The sequence below is a fragment of the Cydia pomonella genome, chromosome 3 (genome assembly GCF_033807575.1).
Source record: "Cydia pomonella isolate Wapato2018A chromosome 3, ilCydPomo1, whole genome shotgun sequence".
Taxonomy (NCBI): domain Eukaryota; kingdom Metazoa; phylum Arthropoda; class Insecta; order Lepidoptera; family Tortricidae; genus Cydia; species Cydia pomonella.
In genome coordinates this window covers 25,454,107-25,477,157 of record NC_084705.1, presented here as the reverse complement: position 1 = coordinate 25,477,157, position 23,051 = coordinate 25,454,107, and the positions used below count along the sequence as shown (strand labels likewise).

At 37.4% G+C, this 23,051-nt stretch overlaps 1 protein-coding gene across 4 annotated transcripts in view; it reads right to left on the bottom strand.

The window, feature by feature from the left end:
* Positions 1-7,041: 7,041 nt before the first annotated feature.
* Positions 7,042-23,051, bottom strand: part of LOC133516407 (uncharacterized) — a 60,538-nt gene continuing 44,528 nt past the window's right edge. For 2 of the 4 annotated variants that reach the window (XM_061849325.1, XM_061849324.1), the window contains exons 5-6: positions 8,238-8,404; positions 7,042-7,692 (exon numbers count right to left, since the gene is read on the bottom strand). In XM_061849325.1, the coding sequence (XP_061705309.1) occupies positions 7,525-7,692; positions 8,238-8,404 (335 nt within the window). In that variant the 3' untranslated portion in view covers positions 7,042-7,524. Of the gene's footprint in view, positions 7,693-8,237; positions 8,405-11,220; positions 12,402-12,882; positions 13,050-23,051 lie in introns of those variants that run through there. The other 2 variants (XM_061849327.1, XM_061849326.1) reach the window with 2 other exon arrangements.

Genomic DNA, 23,051 nt, shown 5'->3' with positions numbered 1-23,051 from the left:
GCAGAGTATAACCTCCCCAAAAGGCATCGTTTGATTACAGTTTCGGCCCAAAATCGCTGGGGGCAATTTTTCTTAGGCTATCCTGCTTACACCCTTTGACATTTATGCACCAAGGTGGTTTGTTTACAGAGTGGTTCACTCGAATGTGCAAGAGTGATAGAGAGACAAATACTTAACGAAATTTCGATTTTCGTTTCGGGTTAGGCCCTCTGTTTGTGTTAGTGGCGCCCCCTACGCAGAGTTTGCGTAACGTTCCCTATTAATTGAAAGTGTCAATTCTATAGCCCTAGCAGTAATTATAATCCCATCAAAAACATTTTCATGTAAAATGTTGCCAAAACGAGACCGTAAGGCTCGCACTGTCAAAACGCTATCAGACCTCTTGTAGAGCCAAGCTTCTAACTCTACAAGTCCTAACTTTACAAACTCTACACTTTAGTCAAAATATAGTCTTTCATTCTCTTTTATGGAATTTAGTTTATCTGGTATAAACCAATCACAAGTTATGAGGGTTCGAATAAACGACGAAGTGTTTCGAGAAAAGGTAGGTAGTGCCCTTGTGCTTCGCTTTGATTGTCTTGGCGGGGGCACTACCGTGCCCCCAGATGAAGTCCAGATACGAATCTATGCCAAAGTTAAATTTAATAAGTTATATTTATGAAAGGAAAGAGCCTTCATTAAAAAACTTTGTTATAAAGCGCCTATCGCAATAGGGTACTTAGTAAGTTGCCGATGCCGGTGCAACGATAGGCTTTTCAATTTAAGTCGATACAATCTTTACGAGATTCTGTTATCATGTAATACGTCTACTTGGTTCCAAACCGCAAATGAATTATAAAATTATAAAAGTGACTTAAAATGAACAAGGAATAAGTGATTCTTGTTCTGTCAATAACAAAAAAGTATTTGTCAAATATTTAATGTCCCATATTGACGAAACTGGATCTTATCACCGCGGTATGTACCCATCCACCAACCAATCTTAGGGCAGATGTCCCGGTTCTGGCCACTTCGCACACTTTTTTGACCAGTAAAAATTTTAATATATGTATATAGAAAATTATTATACGTATTAAAATAATATTTTATATGAATTTTGATAGCTTTATAATGCTAACGAATTGATTTTGTAATGATGCAAGCATATAATGTATACATTTATTTTATATTAAGTTCAGATAATAAATGGCCAAGTGGGTAAAACCGGGGCATCTTCTTCCCTACTTAAAGTATTATATGACAACGTACGATATGATTTTACCCTGATGGTAACAACTATGGAAAGCGGAAATAAGGAATACAATCTCCATATAGGTACCAAAAAGTGTCCGTCAAAATATCTTAAATAGGTGGCGCTAAAATACCTAGAATATTTGAAAAAAATCAAATCATAGACAGCGCACTTCACTCCGTCAATAATGCTTAGGTTCTTAGCTACTCTAGCGCTACTCTGGAGAGTTTGGAACTATTATTTATAGCTGACAGCTGGACACTTTTGCAACAATTCTGTCTTGTTGTATTCCTTACCTCCACCTGCCATAGTTGTATTTTTGTCACTATGCCTGTCACTATCGCACTCACATACTTGTTAGAACGTGACAAGCATGGTGACAGGCGATAAAAATGCGTCCGTGCTTAGCCCACTGGATCAAAGAATATAATACTCACTAGGAGAAGAACGCTAACTCCATACAAAAAAATGCCCCTTTCATAAGTTCGTTTATACTAGTGGCGCTCTCTTTGTATCTCAGTACTAAAATTGACAACCGGTTTAGCCTGGCGGGTTTTGGTAGGTAGGAGTGATCCAGTTCTAGCTAGTGGTTCTGGGTTCGAATCCCGGCGACGGAATTTCTTTTTGTATTTTTTTCATTTTTTGTTTTTGTTGGGGTGAGGTTTTTAAATTAGTATTTATCAAATAAAAAAATATTATGTTACATATTAATCAAAATCACAGGCATCTTTTGTCCTAAGAGATAATGATATCTATATTTTAAAGTTTATTCAATATAAAAGGTAACAATACAGTTTATTATCAAGTTATAAATATTTTTATTCCTATATATTAGGATCAAAAGAGCTTAATTCGTTCGAAAAACATACAATAGGCAGGAAAAAAGTCATTTTTTATACAAATTTATGTATCGGACGGGGCTTGTTGAACTAACTGTGACACTTCCATATAATATCTACATACCTATATGAATTTTATTCAATGAGACCACAGGTCGGTAATTTCGGTTCATTATTGATGTGGGTACCAAATAGTTAACCTATCCTGTGCGTGTGATTATCTTTTGATTTTTTTAAGGAGTTATTTTTGTTTAGGTCGTCTATTTTTAGCGCATGTTTTAATTCCCAGATCACCTTCATAACAATAAATAGAAGTCATTAAAATTTTCATGATAAAAACAATTTTATATATATACATATACTATTTATTGCATTTAATATAGATTTTTATATATCTAAAACATGATCTTTGGCACATCTGATTTTACTCCACAATTGCAATTAGTGTAACTTGTAATCCTATCACATATATCAGCCCAAAAAACTAAAAATTACATGAATATATGACAGACAAAGTTGTTATTACATCTATCCGATTGTCGGACACTTTCTGCTCCACAGCTCAGTGCAGCGGTCTTGTTGATGGTCACCGGGAAACTACAACTAGTCACAATTATGTGGCGGATCCGTGCCTTTTGATTTTGAGCCTTTCCAAGGAAATGATGGATATGACGCCCAAGGATTTTTTGTTCACGTTCACCCTCTAAAACAAAACAGTCACATTTTAAACAATACTATAACCCAGGGGTTCCCAATCTTTTTCACCATGCGGCGCAGTTACAAGTTTAGTATTTTGCAACGGCGCCCTTGTAAATTTAAAATCACGGTCGAAAAAGAGTGACACGACGCTATATTATTTACCGATGCGAGCGCTCAAATAGGTACCCGCGAATATTTGTGGTTTCGGATAATGATAGAACTCACGGCGCCCCTCTTTACTTTCTACGGCGCACCAGGGCGCCGCGGCGCACACTTTGGGTACCCCTGCTATAACCTATGTCCCTAATTACTAACCTTGCTAATAGCTACCAGAGTTCTAAATTGCCAGCTAAAGCAATGTTAGAATTTACATCTATGATGAATTTAGATTGTAATTTTGGACGCAATAGGGCGGCCGTGCGACTTAAGAGGGTGGTAAGATTAAATTTATATATTTGAATTTGGCAATAGTACACTTATTTTATTTATAGATTAAAATATTTCTTACCTTGAAATAATTGTTGTTTCTTAGTTTAGTACAATGGATTAAACTTTAACCGAGTTTGAGCGGAGATACTGTGCGGTGGATTTTTAATTTTAAAAATTAATCAATAAATCTATTTCAACAACATAAATCGTTATTTAATCATTTTATATAAAAACTGATAGTTTTGAAAATGAAAATAGTTTTGCGTCAATGACTTTGACAGCATTGACATTGCAGACTTTTGTCTATGTTCTAACCGGCCAGACCCAAGTGCAAGGCTTTATGGAGGGTATATGTGCCTCTGACCTCCATAGATTTTATGAACATAGACAAAGACAAACTGAAATAGGTAATAATTTATATAAAATAATAATAATTTACATATGGTAGTGTGACATAAATCAAAATATTTGATAAAAATGATTTTATTTGTTCCCAAAGTTGAATAGACAAAGTCTGATAGGAGCAATGTTGCTGTAGCAAAATATTTTTATATTAATAACTGGTATCTATTTCCAGAGCGTCAGACCACACATGCGCAATTATGAAGCGTCATATCTTTCTAAGGAAGTCGACAGGCCTTGCACTGGATTGGTTTTAGATATGATCTGTCAGTGTCATATCCAGATCAAATTCATACTTACAACATAACTTGACATTGGCAAAATCATCATAGATTTGATGGAAGCCATATTTTAAAAGAAGAAGAACCTACTATTACAATCAGAATACGTCACCTGAACTGTGGCCAGTTGCTTTTCTACCAATCTAATTCTAACCCTGTCAAACGTTAGAAACCTCGCGATGCGGAGCTCCCTTTTCACTAACTCAATGCACGAACCAAATTACAGAGCAAAGAGATAGCCACCCAAATTAGCAATTTAAAATTTAATTCCCTGCCAACGCGCAACACCTGTAGCGTTTAACTGCCGAAGATAGAACGATCCAAATTGCTACCATTCGACGTCCTACGATTACAGTTTTACTGCCATATCGTAAAATTCTTTTTAAGGATACGCGAGTTGTCCAGTTGGGTCGTAAAATTTGTAGCAATAATAAAAAGGTCTAATTCGATGTTAAACAAAGTTTCGGAGCGAAAGTTGGGGACAAACAGGGGGATTGGTAAATCTGATGCCGGCTATACACACTCGTCGAGAGTCTTGGCAACGCTCCGATCCAATCGGAAAACAGCGAATCGAGACGAGAAGAGAGCAGTATGCAGATGCACACACTCGTTCTCGGCCTGTCTCGGGGTGTCTCGACGAGTTTGTATAGCCCAAATGAATGGTCACTTTCGGCAGTTATTGCCAATGTACCAATATAATACATTCTCTGATGATCGATCGCAAGCTGTATACGTGATCTTTCTAACGCCGTCCCGGCATTTTTCCACGGCTCACTTGGACTGCCTGGAGGATCCACTCAGGAACCTCAATTGTTTCAGGCACAAACTATAGGTCGATCAGTAAAACGACAAAATGTCACGCCGCTTTCATTCATGTTTATTCAAAAACCAACCAAAATAAATACCGGATATAATTTAATATGGAACCAGAATATTCCAAATTTTGTGTATGCATCACGAGTGCCAGCAAAGCGTTTGTTATTCCAATTAAACAAACAATCAAAGCCAAACAACGCGTCTCGCATAACAGTTTTTATCATCACTCCATAAAAAAATATACATTTGTCAGTAGAAAAGTATTTTAAAACCATTACAATCGAATATAGCATAAGGCTCTTGCCTGACCAAACTTTGAACAATCAAACACTAATCATAAATTTATTGTTTAAAGTTAGGTCAAAAGTCAAGTTATATCATGAAAAATATAATATAGTTTAGCCGAGGTCAAGGAAAAGGTGCCCTCATTGTATCCCTTCCTCTTTCAGGTGTACGCGTCCCCCTCAAATCTTTTTTATAATGGGTCCCTCATTTCTTCCCAGGTCGGCGCGCAGCAGGGAGACCCGCTTGGCCCTCTAGTCTTCAGTCTCGCCATTCATAAGGCGATCTCAGTGCTTCAATCCCCGTTGAACATTTGGTACCTAGATGATGGTACCCTCGGGGGTAGGCCTGAGGTGGTGGAGCAGGATCTGATCACTCTGCTTCCGCGCTTTCGAGAACTGGGACTAGTGGTAAACTCTAATAAGTGCGAATATTTTCCTTGCGGCCCCGATTCTCAGCTTTCTTCACCTTCATTTTGTGGTTTTCTCCCCGGGCTTAGGGTACTGTCTTCTCAGACTTTTTATCTTCTTGGCTCGCCCATTTTTCCTGATGCCATTCCGGAGGCATTTGAGGTGCGAAGGCAGCTTCTGCTGACTGCCAGGGAAAGGTTAAAGCACATTTCTGCGCACGTTTCTCTTTTGTTGTTGCGAGTCTGTTTTGCCGTTCCCAAATTAATGTACTTTTTGCGCACCGTACCAACTTGGCTTTACCCCGCGCATATTGACTCCTTTGACGGCGTGTTAAAGGAGTCTGTGGAATTATTGCTGAATGTCTCCCTTAATTCAAATCAATGGGATCTGGCCTCACTTCCCGTTCGGACCGGTGGTCTGGGAGTTCGGCGCGCGCGGGATGTGAGCCTGCCGGCCTTCTTGGCATCGGCGGCTGCGGTTGGCGGCCTTGTCACTCAAATTTTATCTTCGAATGGTGACGAGGTAGCCATACCTTATGCTGCGGATGCTTGGACGGTTTGGTCGGCTCTCAATCCGGGTACGCCCGTGCCAGACAGACTGGACCGCCAGCGCTCATGGGATGATATAGGGGTGAAGCGTGCGTTCGATGGCTTAATGGAGAATGCGACGGGAGTGGATAGGGCGAGGCTCAACGCCGTGTCGAGGCCAGAGTCTGGGGCTTGGCTTCAGGCGCTTCCTTCTCCGCATTTAGGTACGCTCCTTGATAATGACTCGATGCGGGTGGCTGTGGCTCTTCGCCTGGGCTGTGAGGTGTGTGAACCTCATGTATGCATCTGCGGCTCTATGGTGGAGAGGGACGGCCATCACGCCTTAAGTTGTTGTCGGTGTGCAGGAAGGTACCCACGCCACCACGCCTTAAATGATATCATCCGGAGGGCATTGGTCTCGGCAAATGTACCTTGTGTGCTGGAGCCGCCGGGTCTTAGTAGGTCTGATGGGAAGAGGCCAGACGGGTTGACCTTGGTCCCGTGGGAGAGGGGCAGATGTCTGCTGTGGGACGCTACGTGCGTTAATACTTTTGCTGTTTCTCATATTAACCGAACCATGCGTTCGGCGGGAGCAGCAGCTGAGCTGGCGTCGGTTCGAAAGCGGGCGAAGTACGCAGCGCTGGCGAGCTACATATTTGTCCCTCTTGCCGTGGAAACCACGGGCTGTTGGTGTGATGAGGCCAAGACATTTATTGGTGAAGTGGGCAGACGCATGCGGGAGTGTGGTCATGACCCTCGCTCCGGGTCGTTTTTGATGCAGAGGTTGTCCATCGCCGTTCAACGTGGCAACGCAGCGAGCGTGATGGGCTCCTTTGCATCTGGAGGGGCGCGGGGCGAGTTGTGCGGATAGTTTTTGTATGTCTGTTAGATTTAGGATTTAGTTCAGTTTAGGTTAAGATTTTTGTGTTTGTATAACTTTGTATTTTTACTTTATACTTTATTTATATGTGGAGTAGCTAATGTATTTTAATTAATATGTTGTAATTTTAATTTCTTTTTTTATGTTATTTGTGCTAGTTATGTAAGTTGACATTATTATTATTACCAATATTAAATAGATAATAAATTGAACAATTTTCAATTAGGAAATATAGTTCAAATATAGTTTCTAAAAATGTAAAAACTTTTCATAAAGCCAAATCAACGACACTCAATGTCTTATGAGAAACAAGATTTGCACAGCTTGCACATCCATATTATAAGTCGGCTGTTGAACTGACTCCGAACCTTCGTTACAGGGCCGGGAAGCTAAACCGCGGCGAATGCTTGTAGTTTTCCCCCTTTGAGATGCGATACGCCTTTAATGCTGCCCTAATGCTTTCTCATGGTTTCCACTTTCGATGGCTTCTAACATTACATGTTTGCCATTCGGACCCATGAATTTCGAGTTGCAGAACAGTCGTCATATCATCGCGTCGTGAACACCCTTACAAAAATGACGTTGCGACAAATAATAATACCTTTTTGTTAATACTTCTACATTACTGCACAATTTTATGTTACGTCCTCAGCGGTTAATTAAAACATGTTTGACGAGGACGAGGTAGAGTAGGCAGGATGGACTTTTGGCTTAATTTTAGACAACCTCTACACCATATGCGGAATTATCGAGGGATCGGACTCCTCCTCGAGGGACTGGATATTAAACCGCGAAGAGTGCTGTGCCTCCACTTCTTGTAGTTCCTCCACCTCAGGGATGCGATATGCCATTAATGCTGACCCGTGGTTGCCGCTGCCAACGTCTTCGAACGCTACCTGATAGAAAGGTACATTATGTGTATAATAATATAAAAAATACAATACAATAAAATGTCTATATCATTCATTGAATTGACAATGAAAATCATCAAAATCATTGGAAATATACGGGCGTTTTGATTTCATCTACTCAAAGAACAAACAATCTTCATTTTTACAAGGTATGTATGAACTTATTATTAAGTAGGTACTTGCTTGAAATAAAGCTCGAAATTAATCTGAAAGCCACGAATAAACAACGCTAAATATTAATTCATTAAGACACATAAGAACGAGATCTTCCTACATTTGAAGTGGTAAGAAAAGAAAACAAGTTAAATCAAATTAGCCGCCCGATTAGAACTCAAATATTAGGTCTAGATACCATGTGGATCGGATATGTCAATGTCAAGTGACGTTTTGTTTGATGAATATCCATATCGTATCTAGACCTAATATTTGACGTATCTTAAAGTTCGAATCGGGCGTAAGTGTATTTGGCAACAGTCTTGCGTCGTTGACTGTCAACGGGCGTGACTCATCTACTTCGTTGACGTACACACCTTGCCATCTACTTTATAGTCCTTGTAGTATATCTCATGGTACTTGCGAAAACCCATTTCCTCAGCGACCTGGTGCAAACGGCTAGTGGTGAAGATACCGGTGATGGCAGGAATGTGGGCGTTTACGCATAAAGCGATAGCCGCTGACAGCATCTCTTTCATTAACCCTGAGGAGAAAGAGGATGCAGGATCTCAAGTCATAAACCATAAAGTTACTATTATCCATTCTATCTAAGCTCATTTTACTAACACCAATACCGAGCTAAAATTGAAAATACCGCGTTTTGCACAGTTCACTTTTGAATATAATTTATAATACCTATGGGTAATGAAATCAAAAAGAGTTTCAGGCAAACCTACCTGAAAGTGCAAGGATGAGGCAAGAGACAATTTTTTTCTAATTTTAGATTACCCAGGATGTAGGTACCTACTCGTGAGTTGCACGGCATAGAGTATGGCACGATACTTTCTGAGAATACATCGCTGCCATTTCTTCATACAATGGAGTTCACTGATTCTTCCTTGGATTGTAACCTTACAGCAAAAAAATACCTCTGCTATACTATACCCAATCGTTGAGTCTCTGTTACTTAACAAGACACAACAAAAACGCCATTGCCAAAGTTTTCTTTACTTACAACGAAACAAACAAAAGGGTTGAGGTGTGTAGTTTTTGACACAGCAAGATTATAGGTATAATATTCGAGTAACCTTTCTAAATACCATTTTTCCTTTACGAGTACGTCCGAAGGTAGTCCGTTGAACTTTTACACAGATTTAATATACCAGTCGGTACCCGCAGCGGGCAGAGTTCTAAGCGCACTTGGTTAGTTTGAGCTCACTTTGCAGAGTATTGCGATAGAGATTACTGATATACTGGCACACATTTACCGTAGTATTAATACGGTCACGACCAACGATCCTCGTGCTGTGGTTTATGAAGAGATTTTTAGTAGGTATTATGTACTATAATATATTATAATCTTATAAAATTCATTACATACGATATGTAACGAATGTTGTAGGTACCTATTCTTTGTTTGATCTATCAATGAAACTGGCTGTAAATAACGGATATTTATGAAATTATTTCACATGTTATAATTGACTAGTAGACACAGTATCGAAAGCCGAAAAACCATTACGTCGTCCTATTCCGGATCTAGATTCTCCCGTAACTTGGCGTAATTGTATGAGAGCTGCTTTTTGGTGATGGGTTCGTGTGACTTAACAGAACTAACTGTTAGCATAGAGATATAAGTACGCATAGACTGAGTGAGCCTCCATAATACATCAGTTTTGCAACCAAAACTCTTATTATTTTCGTAGTCGACATCTAGCGTCAAGTAGCTGATTTATCAGTACTGCTACTTAACAATAGATGTCGCGACGAACGAAAAGTCTAATGATCAACAATTTTCAGCTAATATTATAACCGGATTAACCAGAACACAAATAAAACTCCTTCTGCGTGTAATATTAATTGTAAATTATTGAGATATAAAAATACAATTATCTACACACAATGCAATACACATCTAGTGTCAAGTAGCGGTACTGATAATTCCGCTACTTGACGCTAGATGTCGACTACGAAAATAATAAGCGTTTTGGTAAGAAAACTTATGTATGGAGTAAGCATTCTATACTTACTTATTTTTCTATACCATTAGTGTAGTTCATGACATGACTTTAAGATTTTTTGTTATGATATAGAAGGCAAACGAGCAGACGAATCGCATGATGGTAATCGGTTACCATCGCCAAGGAACCTGCAACACTAGAGTGGTTGTAAGTAAGTAAATATTCTTTATTGCACCACAAAGATAACAAATTTAAAAACAGCTTTACAATGTAAAGAGCATCAAGCGGTCTTATCGGTGTAAGCGATCTCTTCCAGACAACCTTAGGGTAGCAGGATATAAAGAACAGTAAGTTTTTATAACAGGTAGTGCATGAATTAATTAGAGGAATAGGAAAATTACACATACATTAAGCAGACAGTACATACAGTAGGTACATTTACAATGTAAATAAACATATAAATATAACAATACATACCAATATTAAAATAAATAAATATTAGATACATATCTAAATATACATACATATATACACAATATAACACAGCGGCACATTAAGAAAGAGACAATCAATGATTTTTCAGTAGGGTTTTAAAGCTTTGAAGAGTTTTCGCACATCTAATATCTAAAGGCAGGCTGTTCCACAGCCGAACAGCTCGAAAAGTGAAAGAGTCATTATAAAAATTTGTAGATGATGGATGGGGAACAAGTAGATATTTCCGTGAAGGCCTGACGGAGGAGAAATAGGTAAAACGCTCTTTAAATGCGTTGCAGGCGTTTAATATGGGAGTACGCTCTTTTCTTATAGTTTTGAAGGTCATATAGATCCGGAAATATCGTAGGCGACAGTTCATTCCAGTTCAGCTGCGCGAGGCAAGAAGTAAATTAACATGTAGTAAGGCAAATCGACGGCTAGACGGCTTCGCTCTTCGAAAGCTCCCGCGTAGACGCCTTGTGAATGATTTTGTAAGTTCCCGTACAAGTTTTGCTGTCACTACGGTATTCGATGACGCCGTGTGAACGTAGCCTTATCAGTTTGAACGACAGAATTGGCTGTTTATCTCTTTAACGCTTTTACATATTCAAGCGGTATAGAGGCAAATAGATGAATGAACAAAGTGGTTCGTGGTTATAACCCAGGCTCAGCAAGAAGAAAGAAGTTTTTGTATACCACGTCAAACAACATAAACCAAAGAAGCATCTGGGCGCGAAATTGGTATCTACCCAAGCGACTCGGGTGAACCTTAAACTCGTGAATTCGTATTCGAATTTGCTTTCGCACCTAATTATACTTTGAGTGTTGGCCCTGAGAATATACCTGCTAATTCTTTTGTTTGTAAATGTACAAATGGAGACTTCATCGTATTTATGTAGATGTCATATTATAAAAAAATAACGAATGAACAATAAAAAATGTATTGTTCCCAATTGTTACAAGTCCTGTTGATCTTCTCATACATTAATATTTATGTATATTTCCACTAGATAAAAATTATAAAATGGTCATAGCTTGGCCAACGTTAAAGTTAAACTAGAGGTACACTATTATTTGTACCAAATAAGTAGTGGAATGTTCAGAGGAAAGGTGACGACCACTTTTCCATACAAACGTAGTCCTCAAATTGATGACTGGATATTAACAATAAGTATAGAAAGTATGTATGTGTGTATGTCACTTTATTGCACATAAACAGGTTAACATAAAAAAGAACTTATCCCTGACAGGGATCTCTTCCAGTGAAAGACAGATCAATATTAACAGTAGCAATCGTGAAAGTGTGCTTAGACAATCTGTTGTATAACTATGCCCCTTCGTTTGACTTTTTTTTATATTACATTTTTAAATGCACTTAAATGATATTCGAGCAACACTGACTTCCGATACGTCAGAAGGGAGGAGCCCAAGCGATATCTTACCGTACAAATCTGGAAAACGTGCACACAGTCGCATTTCTCACGCACTACATTAAATCCAATTTGTAATAACGACACAAATACATATAAAATTACACCCGTCATAGACAAATCTTGCACACCTCGATCTCTTTTACGTATATTACCTCGATCTCTTTTACGTACGATTGTGTACGGACGAGTCACAATACGCACTGCGATATGACCAGTTGAGCATGTGATTCGGCAGAGGGAAATAGTGCGAATACCGACTCCCTTTCAGGTGTTGATCGAAGGACGTAGCTGTGGTTGATATACAAATTTACATCAAATTGTGTCAAAATATTTTCAAAATTATTAATATCAAGAAGGGATAAGGGAGACTACGTTTGCATGAAAAGGCGGCAAAGGGGTAGTCCCTTTCGTCTTAAGCATTTAAAAAGCTTTGTCTGACCACTGGTAATTTTTTTATAAGGCTGTAAGTAAATAGTCTCAATATTTTCCTATCTAAGTATGTTTAGCCTCGACACATCTTTGGCCACTAATCCTCGTCGTCGTCTTTTATTTCAATGACTTGGAATCTAGAAGAGCGCGCCGGCTGCAGCTCGGGTATCTCCTCGACGTTCGGCAGACGATAACCCATCAGGGCAGCGCCGTAGTTGCCGAGGCCCGTGTCCCAGAACACGATCTATGAGAAACGAATGGATACTGTAGAGTATTTTTATAAACTGACCAACCATTGACACTAGAGACGTTAGGGACAAAGGTGCAATTCACTGAGTCATTTGCCGATAGCCTTTAGTCTTGTATCAATGATATCGTATATCTGCGAATCCCAATTTATTGCAGTTTGCATTACGAATATTATGGCAGAGGCTTATGCGACGAAAACGTTATTTTATAATTAAATGTTTTAATACATATACCTATTTATGGATAGCCTAACTAATACCTATTTAAAACTCCGTTTGATTTCGTTAGTATCTCTAATTTTAAATACATTTCAATTATACAATTTTAGTCATTTTTGATTAATAAAGGAATGACAGAATGGATTTCATATATTACTAGCACAGTGTTAACTACACAATGTATCCGATCCTGTGTACCTATTTATCCTATGAATAGAATAATAAATTAATCAATTGTAAAAGAAAATTCAGACTTACCTCATCATCGATAAGATACCTAACATAATATATCTCATTGAATTTTTGGAAGCCCAGCTTTTCCGCCTCCTTCTGCATGTGTCCTGTTGTAATAATGCCGGTTACAGCTGGTATGAAGCCACTGGCCGCTAAAGGGAACGCAGCTTTGAGCAGCTCGGCTCCTATACCTGGAAAGGTTTAGGAGCTTAGAGGAATAGGAAGGTTGGAAAAGGATAGGAAACAGGATCAGAGAAAATAAGTTGGCAAAAATTTTCATCAGCCCAACATTATGTAATTAAAGGTGGATTAAGTCCAGTTTATTTGTGTGCCGATCGTGATAGTCGTCTATCGATGTACCTAACTGAATTTAGAGGCAAACAAATACTATGTGTAATGAAAGGGTCCAATTCTAAACTGAAATAAATGTCATATACGAAGAAAAAGTGACCAAGGTCTCCAGTGCCCAAGGCTGGAATCGAACCAGCGTCCTCTGCTATCGCGGCAGGTGCCTGAGCCATTCGGCCAATTCTGTCAGATCGAAATATTTCATCAGCCATCAACTCAAAGTCACTACGCGTAGCAAATAAATTACCTATAGATATCTTTACACTTATCTTCATGAAAACCTGCGGAATCAACGAAACCCAAGACAAATAAAATAAAGGAATAATATTATGCTAGTTTTATGACAGAAAGGGAATCGATGTATGCAAAGAGAGGCAATAGAAATGAATGGTCAAACATAAAGAAGCGTCCGACAATGCTTACGAGAGCCTGAATATTATGATCGCCGAATACAGAGAGGATTGGACTACAAGCTGAGAACTACTCTGCGGTACTGTGCATGTTAGACTTTGACAAAGAGAATGTGTGTTTCACACTAAACTTATATGCTTATAACTAACAAAAAAAAACACGGCCACAGTATTTAGCCAACTACTCTTTAGATTCCAAAATACCAATGAAAGTCAATTTTGCTGGCATCCATAAAATTTACACACCGCTGACCTCGTTCATGTTAACTTTTTCGCTTTCTTCGCCATTTTTTTAACAATTACATAATTACAAATCACGACTTAATTTTTAGGGCAAGATAACAATTTGCAAACAAAATATCTAATTCAAATGTTATGCCTACATAAGTATGGTAATATAGTTGGGCAAACACAACTCGACAAGTATGAGGAAAATTATACTTAGCCCTTTCTTTTGGGTGCTAGCGTAAATGCTAAAGTAAAGTAAAAGTAAAGTAAAGCTATATTATTTCAAACATGCTGTCTTTGTGACAGCATGTTTGAAATAATATAGTCCCGGGCCAAACTATAACTACATTTACACCTATATTATTTATTTGAGAAGGTTGGAAATAAGTTTTTATTGTAATTTTACGGACTGGTAGAAGTCTTGGGTACGTGCGACTTATTTGTATTAAGTTAAAATTAAGTAAGTAATTAAAATAGATAATCCGAGACAAGCCTCCTTTTAGTAAAAAATAATCGTACAACTACTTTATCAACGGCCTGAGTTAAGTGATGTACAATACAACATATCTTTTCTCCAATGTGCTTGGAAATGTTCACCTTATTGTATCAAAAATAGTACGGGAAGTTCTGCATTATGGTCAAACTCAAATTTAAAAAATTCAAACCATTAACTATTGTCGTATTTTAGTGGACGGGAAGTTATTACTGTATTGTTTTAATTTTTTTTAAACATATCTCCTCTAAAAAAAACGCAAACAGCTAATTCATATAGCCGCGGGCCGCGTCTAAACGACCCGGTCAGCATCATTTCAAGTTATAGGATTTGGAGAAAAGCATTATACATGCCTCGGCAGGAACAGCAATTCGTGGATTCGTCTTCTTTGTCGGACTCCGCTTCGCTCTGACAACATCGAAACTCATCCACGAATTGCCCTTTCGCGGCCTCTGCAATAATGCACTTTTATTCCAGAAGAGTACCAGGACTCCATAGATACCTACCTATAGGTATTTAGAACTGTAACTGATTAATAATCTATCGTCATATTGCCATATTAATTTAATTTTCAAATAATAGTTTGATCCAAAATTGGGTCGAATGTAGATCCAATTTCGTCCATGATCATTTCAGTTGATTGCTCAATTTATATTAATTACTTAATGATAATAATAATGCCGATCGGCCATATTGATATACTGGTAGTATTATAAGTATTTACTTACCTAGTTCTATTAGTTTAGGTATCAATTTAAGAATATCACTCTATGAAATGATATTGAATGTTTTATATCGAGTCTTGTAAAAATTAAAAGTAACAAAAAAAGAATTATCTAGGTAATCAGTAGGTGTTCTTCAATAAATTTGATAGAACTCAACTTCATTGGTTTACATGGACATTCTTTGTCAGTATCGTCTGCGAACAACTACAGGCAAGCTCGTTGCCAATGTCATATGATATGAACGGAAAATAGCCAATCAAAGAAATAATTTTATGTGTAATATATAATAAAAAATATTTTTCTTAGTAAGTGACTATTGTACCTAATCTTTTGAGAAAGTATTTAACCCTAAATAATATAATAATATAACATGCAGAAGGCGGCGATCTTGGACACGGCGCGGATAGCGGTTCCTCTCTCTGCGGCCCTGTCCACCGGCAGCTTGGACCTTGCCCCGCTGCCGGCAGCACCCTAGGTTAAATTTATATAATATGTTTATATGTTTTTGTATTGTTTTTGTACGAGTTTTTGTATTTTACTATTATACACATGTGATAAACAAACTAACTAATGAAGAAAAATAAATAAAGAGATTAAAAACCAATTTTATAACTCCGGACCTTCGCTGCTCGTACCATCTCTACGCCGACGACCTGCAACTCTATGACCGATGTAACATTGCTGACCTTACTGCCACCATTGATAAGTTAAATCTGGACCTCATACACATCCAACATTGGTCTCAGAAGTTCGGTCTATTCGTTAACCCCTCCAAGTGTCAGGCCATTGTCATAGGCGGCGCCCGACAGCTCCTTAAACTCGAATTTATACCTCCTGTATACTTTAGTGGCACGCCTATTCCCTACAGCCAAAGTGTAAAAGACTTGGGTGTCTATATCGGTAGTACTGTAACCTCCCCTACCTACCAAAATGTACCCCACCTTAAGCTGATACCACCCTTAAATTCTACTCCCATAATTTTACCCCAATAATAATTTGGCCAAGTGATCGTCTAGTTAAGGTTAGGACCCCTCGAAGTGAACCGCGGAACCCTAATTCTTTAATGAGTAATAACTAAATCTTGGACTCTGATTCTACCTAATTATTTATTACCTAAATGTAAAGGAACTGATATTTACTGTACTACATAATTTATTATGATGATCGGAAATGATTTAAAGGATATTATCTTAGGATTCCACCTCCAACAAAACACCGTAATACTAAGTTATTCTGAAACATTTTTATTTTAAGTAAAACGCCTTATGAGTAGAAAGAAAATATAGATATAATAAACTAAAAGTTATGAGCAATGTCACGGATAAGAATATAGGCTCCGCCCACACGCGCGAGTCGTTGACGTCGGGTGTAGCCTTAAGTTACAGATACAGAAACTTCAATGTGATTTTTGAAGTTATTTAAAATATGCTTATATTAAGTAATTAGAAAAGTATTGCAGCATTTAAAATGATATAAAAATAGTATTGCAGCATGTAAGATAATATAAATATAAAAAATATTTTTGGTAAAATCCTGCTACTCCTATTAAGTCTTCGGGGTAACATTGAAGCAGCACACCTGGGATAAGCCCATTTACACGCTATTATAATCAGATTAAATATTATTACCTATCAATCCTATCATCTTCTAAACGAGGTATGAATTATTCACACGTGCTGCCTCTAATGCTAGATGCAGGTCTGAAGACTCTTACTCCGATTAGCAATATCAATCGGGCCACCTACTCCTATCTTATTAGCCAGACGGGCTATGACCAACGCTTCGAAACCTATGCAATCCTAGGGGCTGACGAAGAGAAGCGATAAGTATTCGTCAGACACCATTTACTTATCTTTTTTCATATCCAAAACTAAGGCTACTAAGCCCTTACCCAGTCCCCATAGCTAAAGGAAGGCTGAATTCCCAGGCCTTTCAAATGTATAAACGAAGTACAAGTTTAGCTCATTATTGTACTTTATGAGATCGAAATATCAAGGTGAGCATTATTCCACTCAAAGATTCCAATGGACTGCGCTCGCCTGCCAAAGGGTCTCTAAAACAAACCATTCCTTAATTCCAGAATAGCCTGTGTTCCTAAACCCAACTTGATATTTAAGAATTGAATTTACCTTAGCACCTGTTTGCAATACTCAGTACTTCGTCTCTACTCCAAAAAAACCCAGAAATGAAAATAAATAGATAAAAGATTTTACAGGTAACCTTCAATTTTCCACTCAGGATAAGTAACAGTCTGGAAGATTTAGGTAATTGGACTCCATTACCAATATTTCACTCAATATTAGCATTAGTACAAGATATAAAACCATAGCTTCTCGTCATTAGAACCTTTAAAAGAGAAATATACACCAACCAATCAACTTTATAGACCAAACCTAAGAGAGACCCTATAACAGTGTGTGTGACTCTACCCTATTCCTGCCCTTAGTCCCTAATCTAGTATGTCCAGAACACAGATCGTACTTACCATTGATCTAGTGATTTGGAACATACACAAGTGTATCCCTAAGTCTAAGCTGTAAGCATTCGGCCGACAAAACCGAGGTATAGCAAACCCTAGTGTCTGTGTGATTGGCCCCCTCCTCATCGCCACGTGGGCACGGTGGATGAGAATAGACCGCCCTGGCATGTATATAAAAACATCGGCAACCTAGCCCACACCCGTACTAGCTACATGGGAAACGCTGCCATGACTAAGACTTTGTTTGTGTTTGGTATCAATCACGACAGAAGTTTTCCCTGCAACCAGCACAAGCACGAACCAGAGTACCGAAATATATAAATATATTTAATACGGGACCTAGCCTCAATTACTGCAGACTTCAGTGAGTAGGGATTACTCCCAATGGCACGCACGTGATGCCCTCACATTCATCTAACAGCTGGACTTTGAGATTAGGGAGAGTTTGTTCGCCTCTTATGTTGGTAAAGAAGAGACGCCAAGTCCTCTCAACTTGGAGCAAAAGACTTCTAAACAGCTGCAATTTGTCACCGTTAGGGAGAAGCTGCTTAGATGGACAAACTGTTAGTCCAAACAGTGATCTGGCCTTATAAAATAACAAACTAACCTCATAGAAAGGTAGTAAAATAACAAAGTTAGATTTTACTAACAAAAAACTCACAATATATTAACACAGATAAGGAAGTAAAGAATCTCCACCATAGCCTAAGCTTAGCATTACGACAACATTGTCCCCGCAATGCCAAACATAGACACAATCTTACAAGTTTAAATTCACCAGGATAATTCCCAGCAAACACAAACAAATAGAAAGAATAGTAGAGAAACTTGACTTACTCAAAGCCAGAGATACTGCTAGTCTGATAGTCGAAGAATGAATCCCCCCCTACCGTACTTTCCGGCCCTTTTATACTCTTTAGTAGCGACATATTAGCGACTGGCGACAAAATAGCGACATAACAGCGACTGGCGACAATATAGCGACACAATAGCGACACAATGACGACACATTGGCGACAAGCGACAATATAGCGACACAATAGCGACACAATGACGACACATTGGCGACAGGTGAAGATTTATGACGTAGTTCTAGCTTTGATGTACCAGGGCATCAAAATCAGAGAAGAGGTTGTTCGCTTCGCGGCACGTAACGACATACGATTCATGAAGAAAGGTCATAAGTTACATCTTATTTACCAATCCATACTCCCTATACAATAACGTTCACATTAATGCCAATTATCAACTGTGTCTCTTTCGCATACACGGCTTAGAGAAAGACGGAGATAATTTCAATGACGTTTACGCACACTACCTTGTTCACGCACACAATGTCATTTACGCTCACAATGACAGCATTTGCTTAATAGTCAGTTTAAGTAGACCAAAACAATCGATAAAAAAGGGATCGTTCCAAAACCTGTCAAACATGAATATGCTATCTCCATTATTTAATTTCAGGTATTATAGTTTTGTTTTCTGAAAATAACGCCTGTATTGAAATATTTTATGTTTATTATTAAGTAAGTCAATGTTTTTTGTACCAACACTTATACATTTTACATGCATGTAAGACTACAAATATTCTTTTCAAAGAAAACTAATACCAGGTAACAACTAGCGGTCTTAATATTATTTATTATTTTCGCGCATTGATATAAACCAAAATAATGAATATTTACTGTATGTTACGTATTTAATTGTCATCACAAGTGGTGAAATACGGAAACGTGTCCTTCAAGTCGTAATTGTCAGAATACGCAGTGAAATTATGAATGAAAAATGCAAATGAAGAGGACTTGTTTTTCCAAGATATTTCGTTATTTTTTTATGTATTTTAATATAAAATCGAGGCTAATATTACGCAATAGGCATATGGCTAGTCACAATCGCCCCCAAATTTAAATGTTTTTATGACTTACAGAGAAAGTCATAAAAAATTTCAATTTCCTCTAGATTAGTCGGTAAATATCCCCCTTTTTTTTTTAAACGTGTAGTGTGTATTCCAATACTAAGTGACTGTTAACGACTCAGCTTTGAAATCAGTTCATCAGAACTCCGTCAATGAACCAAGACAACTTTTTCCCCAGAAACCTCGCTCTGCCAGAGATATCAGATTGTGAGTCCGATAGGTCCTATTAACCCGTCTTTGCCAGCTCACCCCGGTCTCGGCGAGTATTCTTTCCCTCTGTGGACCGTACACTTCCGTAGAAGAGCATCTAATGAGACAGCAAAAACTTCCCATGCAAAACGAAGAATCCTTTAATTTTTATAAGTACGAAGCTTTCAAGTTCCATTGCCAAAATTCGAACCAAATTTCACTGCCTTATCACTCTCAGCCACGTTTTCTTGGCGAGTGTCTCATACTTAAATAAGATACACCGACCTTTAAGTTTGTTTGGGTGTTTTTTTTTTTTTTTTTAAACAACCTTAAATTTGACACTAGTGAGTACCTCAATATGGTACAGCAAAGATATTTTTATCTAAACAAAAGAATTATTTAACCAAGTTAAATAAGGTAAAAAATATTTGCTGTTTATTACACCTTATACCAATAAAAACAATAAATATATTTAATTAATTCTTGGAAAGAGCCTCGTCCCTTCTAGACGCTCACGGCCCATAAAAACATGTCGAATGTCGGATATATCCCATCCAAGATGAGTGTGTGGGTTTCGTAAGTGTATTCATACCTTGTAGAGTACTAACTAGAAAAATCTACCCTTTTAAATGGGTCTAATCCAATGGATTTTAACCTACTGATAAGACTTTTCCAGTTAGTTGTGTTTCCCCTTCCCCCCATTCTCTGTTCCCCTGCAAACACCGACAAATCTAGTTTGATAACCCTCCAGCCTTTGTCTATCTGTATCAATCCATTTTTTCCAATAAAGGTACATCCGTCTACTACACGTCCATCATCTGATATTCATTCATACATCTCATTCATAAAACCTCACATATTCATAACTATAAACACTCATCATGCATATACATTCCTCCTCAGTTACGCATTCACACGATTTTTACAGATAGCCGAGACTCTTGAGATGCAATCAAAAAGTAAATAAATAAAAAACACCAAATTTATTATAGTACTCCCACTTGTAATAAAAAAAAAAATGTAAGAAAAAAAACATTCTGTCCTAGCCCCATACTAGCCCAATACCGGTTTTATTTATTTAATAACTACTACCTGAATATATTTTTATTAAGTATTTATTTCAATTGACACACGAAGTTTTTTTTTTTTCAAATATTATTTTTTTTATTGTTATATTTTATGACAACGCTCCGCAACTAATTCGCCTGCCTTTTGCTCACTAATGCCGTTGAAAAATGCAGTGTCGTTTACGCATTATACAGTAGACCATCGCATCGTGGACATGTACAGTCAATTGCCAAAAGTACCCCACCCTGTATTAAAGTTTGTATGCCGGAATTCTATGCGAATATGGAAGGATTGAGAATAATGATCTACGCTGGCGCTTAGCCTACTACTACGAAGGCATTGTGCAGAATGAAAGGCCTCAGTGGACCAAAGAATGACCTCAGATGGCCGGGACCCTGAGTCACGAGGAGCCGAGCAAGAACACAAACGAATAGTATTGCTAACTGTACATACATAATATAATGAAGAGTTAATCTCGAAACACGCCCAACCATTCCACTGTCTACCCCAGAGAATCGATATGATTGCTCTTGATGTCTAACTATTGCTCTAATAAAAAAAAAAACAAAACCACGCACTATTATGCAACAATTACATATCAGCTAGATGTCATACAATTTTTGTTCTCATTACCTTGATACCGGGAAAACTGTCCCACTGGGCAAAAGCCACTTATCTACAAAACTTGGGTTAAATTGGAATGCTATGGCAATAAAAACCTTAAATTGACTCTAGATGTACTCTGCCTCTATATGATTAAGCCATATCCTAAGCAGAATATTTCAAAATATACTCAAGAATCTATTATAAAAACAATCCGTGTGATAAAATGAAATATTAGGTATTTCTTCCCAGTAAAATTCCGAACATTTCTCAAATAGCATTTGAGATGATGATGATGATAAATAATAAATATTAATTGATCATATATGAATATTTAAATAATGAATTGAATTAAAAATGTTTTCATGCACAATGCATTTAACATCGGTCATTGACATGTGACATTTTCATTACATCAAAAAAAATATACCTATACATATGTAATAATTACACCCAAATTACAGCAAATATGTTTAACAAGGTTGGAACCAACAATGTACTTTATTCAATATATCTGCTTAATTATTTTTCTTACTTCATAGTAAAACCCAATATAAATTAAGAATGTTAAGAGCACAAAAGTTCCATGTATAAAATGTTTAATAGCAAAGAAACATAATTTTATAACAATTTTTTTTTCATACTTATAGTATCTGCCTTTGACTAACACTAGTTGCTTGTGATTTCACACATTAATGTTCTTCATTTACCACGATGCTCAGTAGGCCTTAGGACAGTTGCAACAGGAAAGTCAGTGATTGTCGTTACTTGGTTTCACCAGCGGCTCCAGCGCTTGAAGTCTGGCTATGGTGTCTGTTCTTCTCCAAATTGCCCGGCATTAACTAATAATCTAGTCCCGGTATCACAATATTCACTTGAATTATAGTTCAGGTTTTCATTAATTCACCTCAATTATAACCACATTAACACTTTTCACACTATAAGACACTCCACTTTTCATTCAGATACACATAATTTAAACCCCTTTTTTTATGCCTGCATTTGATATTTAAAATCAACTTAAAGGTAAAGTTTTTCTTAAGAATATTAAACGGAGAAAAATAATAAGCCACGTAACTACAACAAACTAAAAAAAACGAAGCCCTAAAATGATCTAAAATATAGCAAAGTTGGCTAATCATTTAATACTGATACACAAAAACAAAAAAAACTTATTCACTCAATGGGATTCGAACTCGGGTAAAAAGCATAAAACCTACATACATTGAGCAGCCTACAGAACCACTACGCCACGGGAGAGTTACTTTAAGAGGTGAATTTAGCAATAGGTTTGTAGCGTAACTTTTCGCTGATTTCCTTTTGTTATTCAGGTGTTTCACACACGTACTGGCAAGTTTTATTTTTAAGTAAAGAGAAAAAATATATATACATTTAAAACGCAAATAAATACGCATATATCCAAATTACATAAAATTCGAAATTGACGTAGATATTAAATTCAACAACACATGTTAATTAACAATCCGGAATATCTAAAGAATTTGAGTAAATTATTATTACATGTTTTATATAACGCGAACAGAAGATTTAAAATTTGTTTCATATACAAAGAGCCTACAGATGTTCTTATCAAAATATTCTGTACTCACGTTTCCAATGCAATTCCTTGCTAATGTATCCACTTTTAACCACTGTTACAGCACTTATAATCAATCTCTGGGATAATATCTATATTTGTTTTTGTTCTAAACACTATCCAATTCATTTTAACACT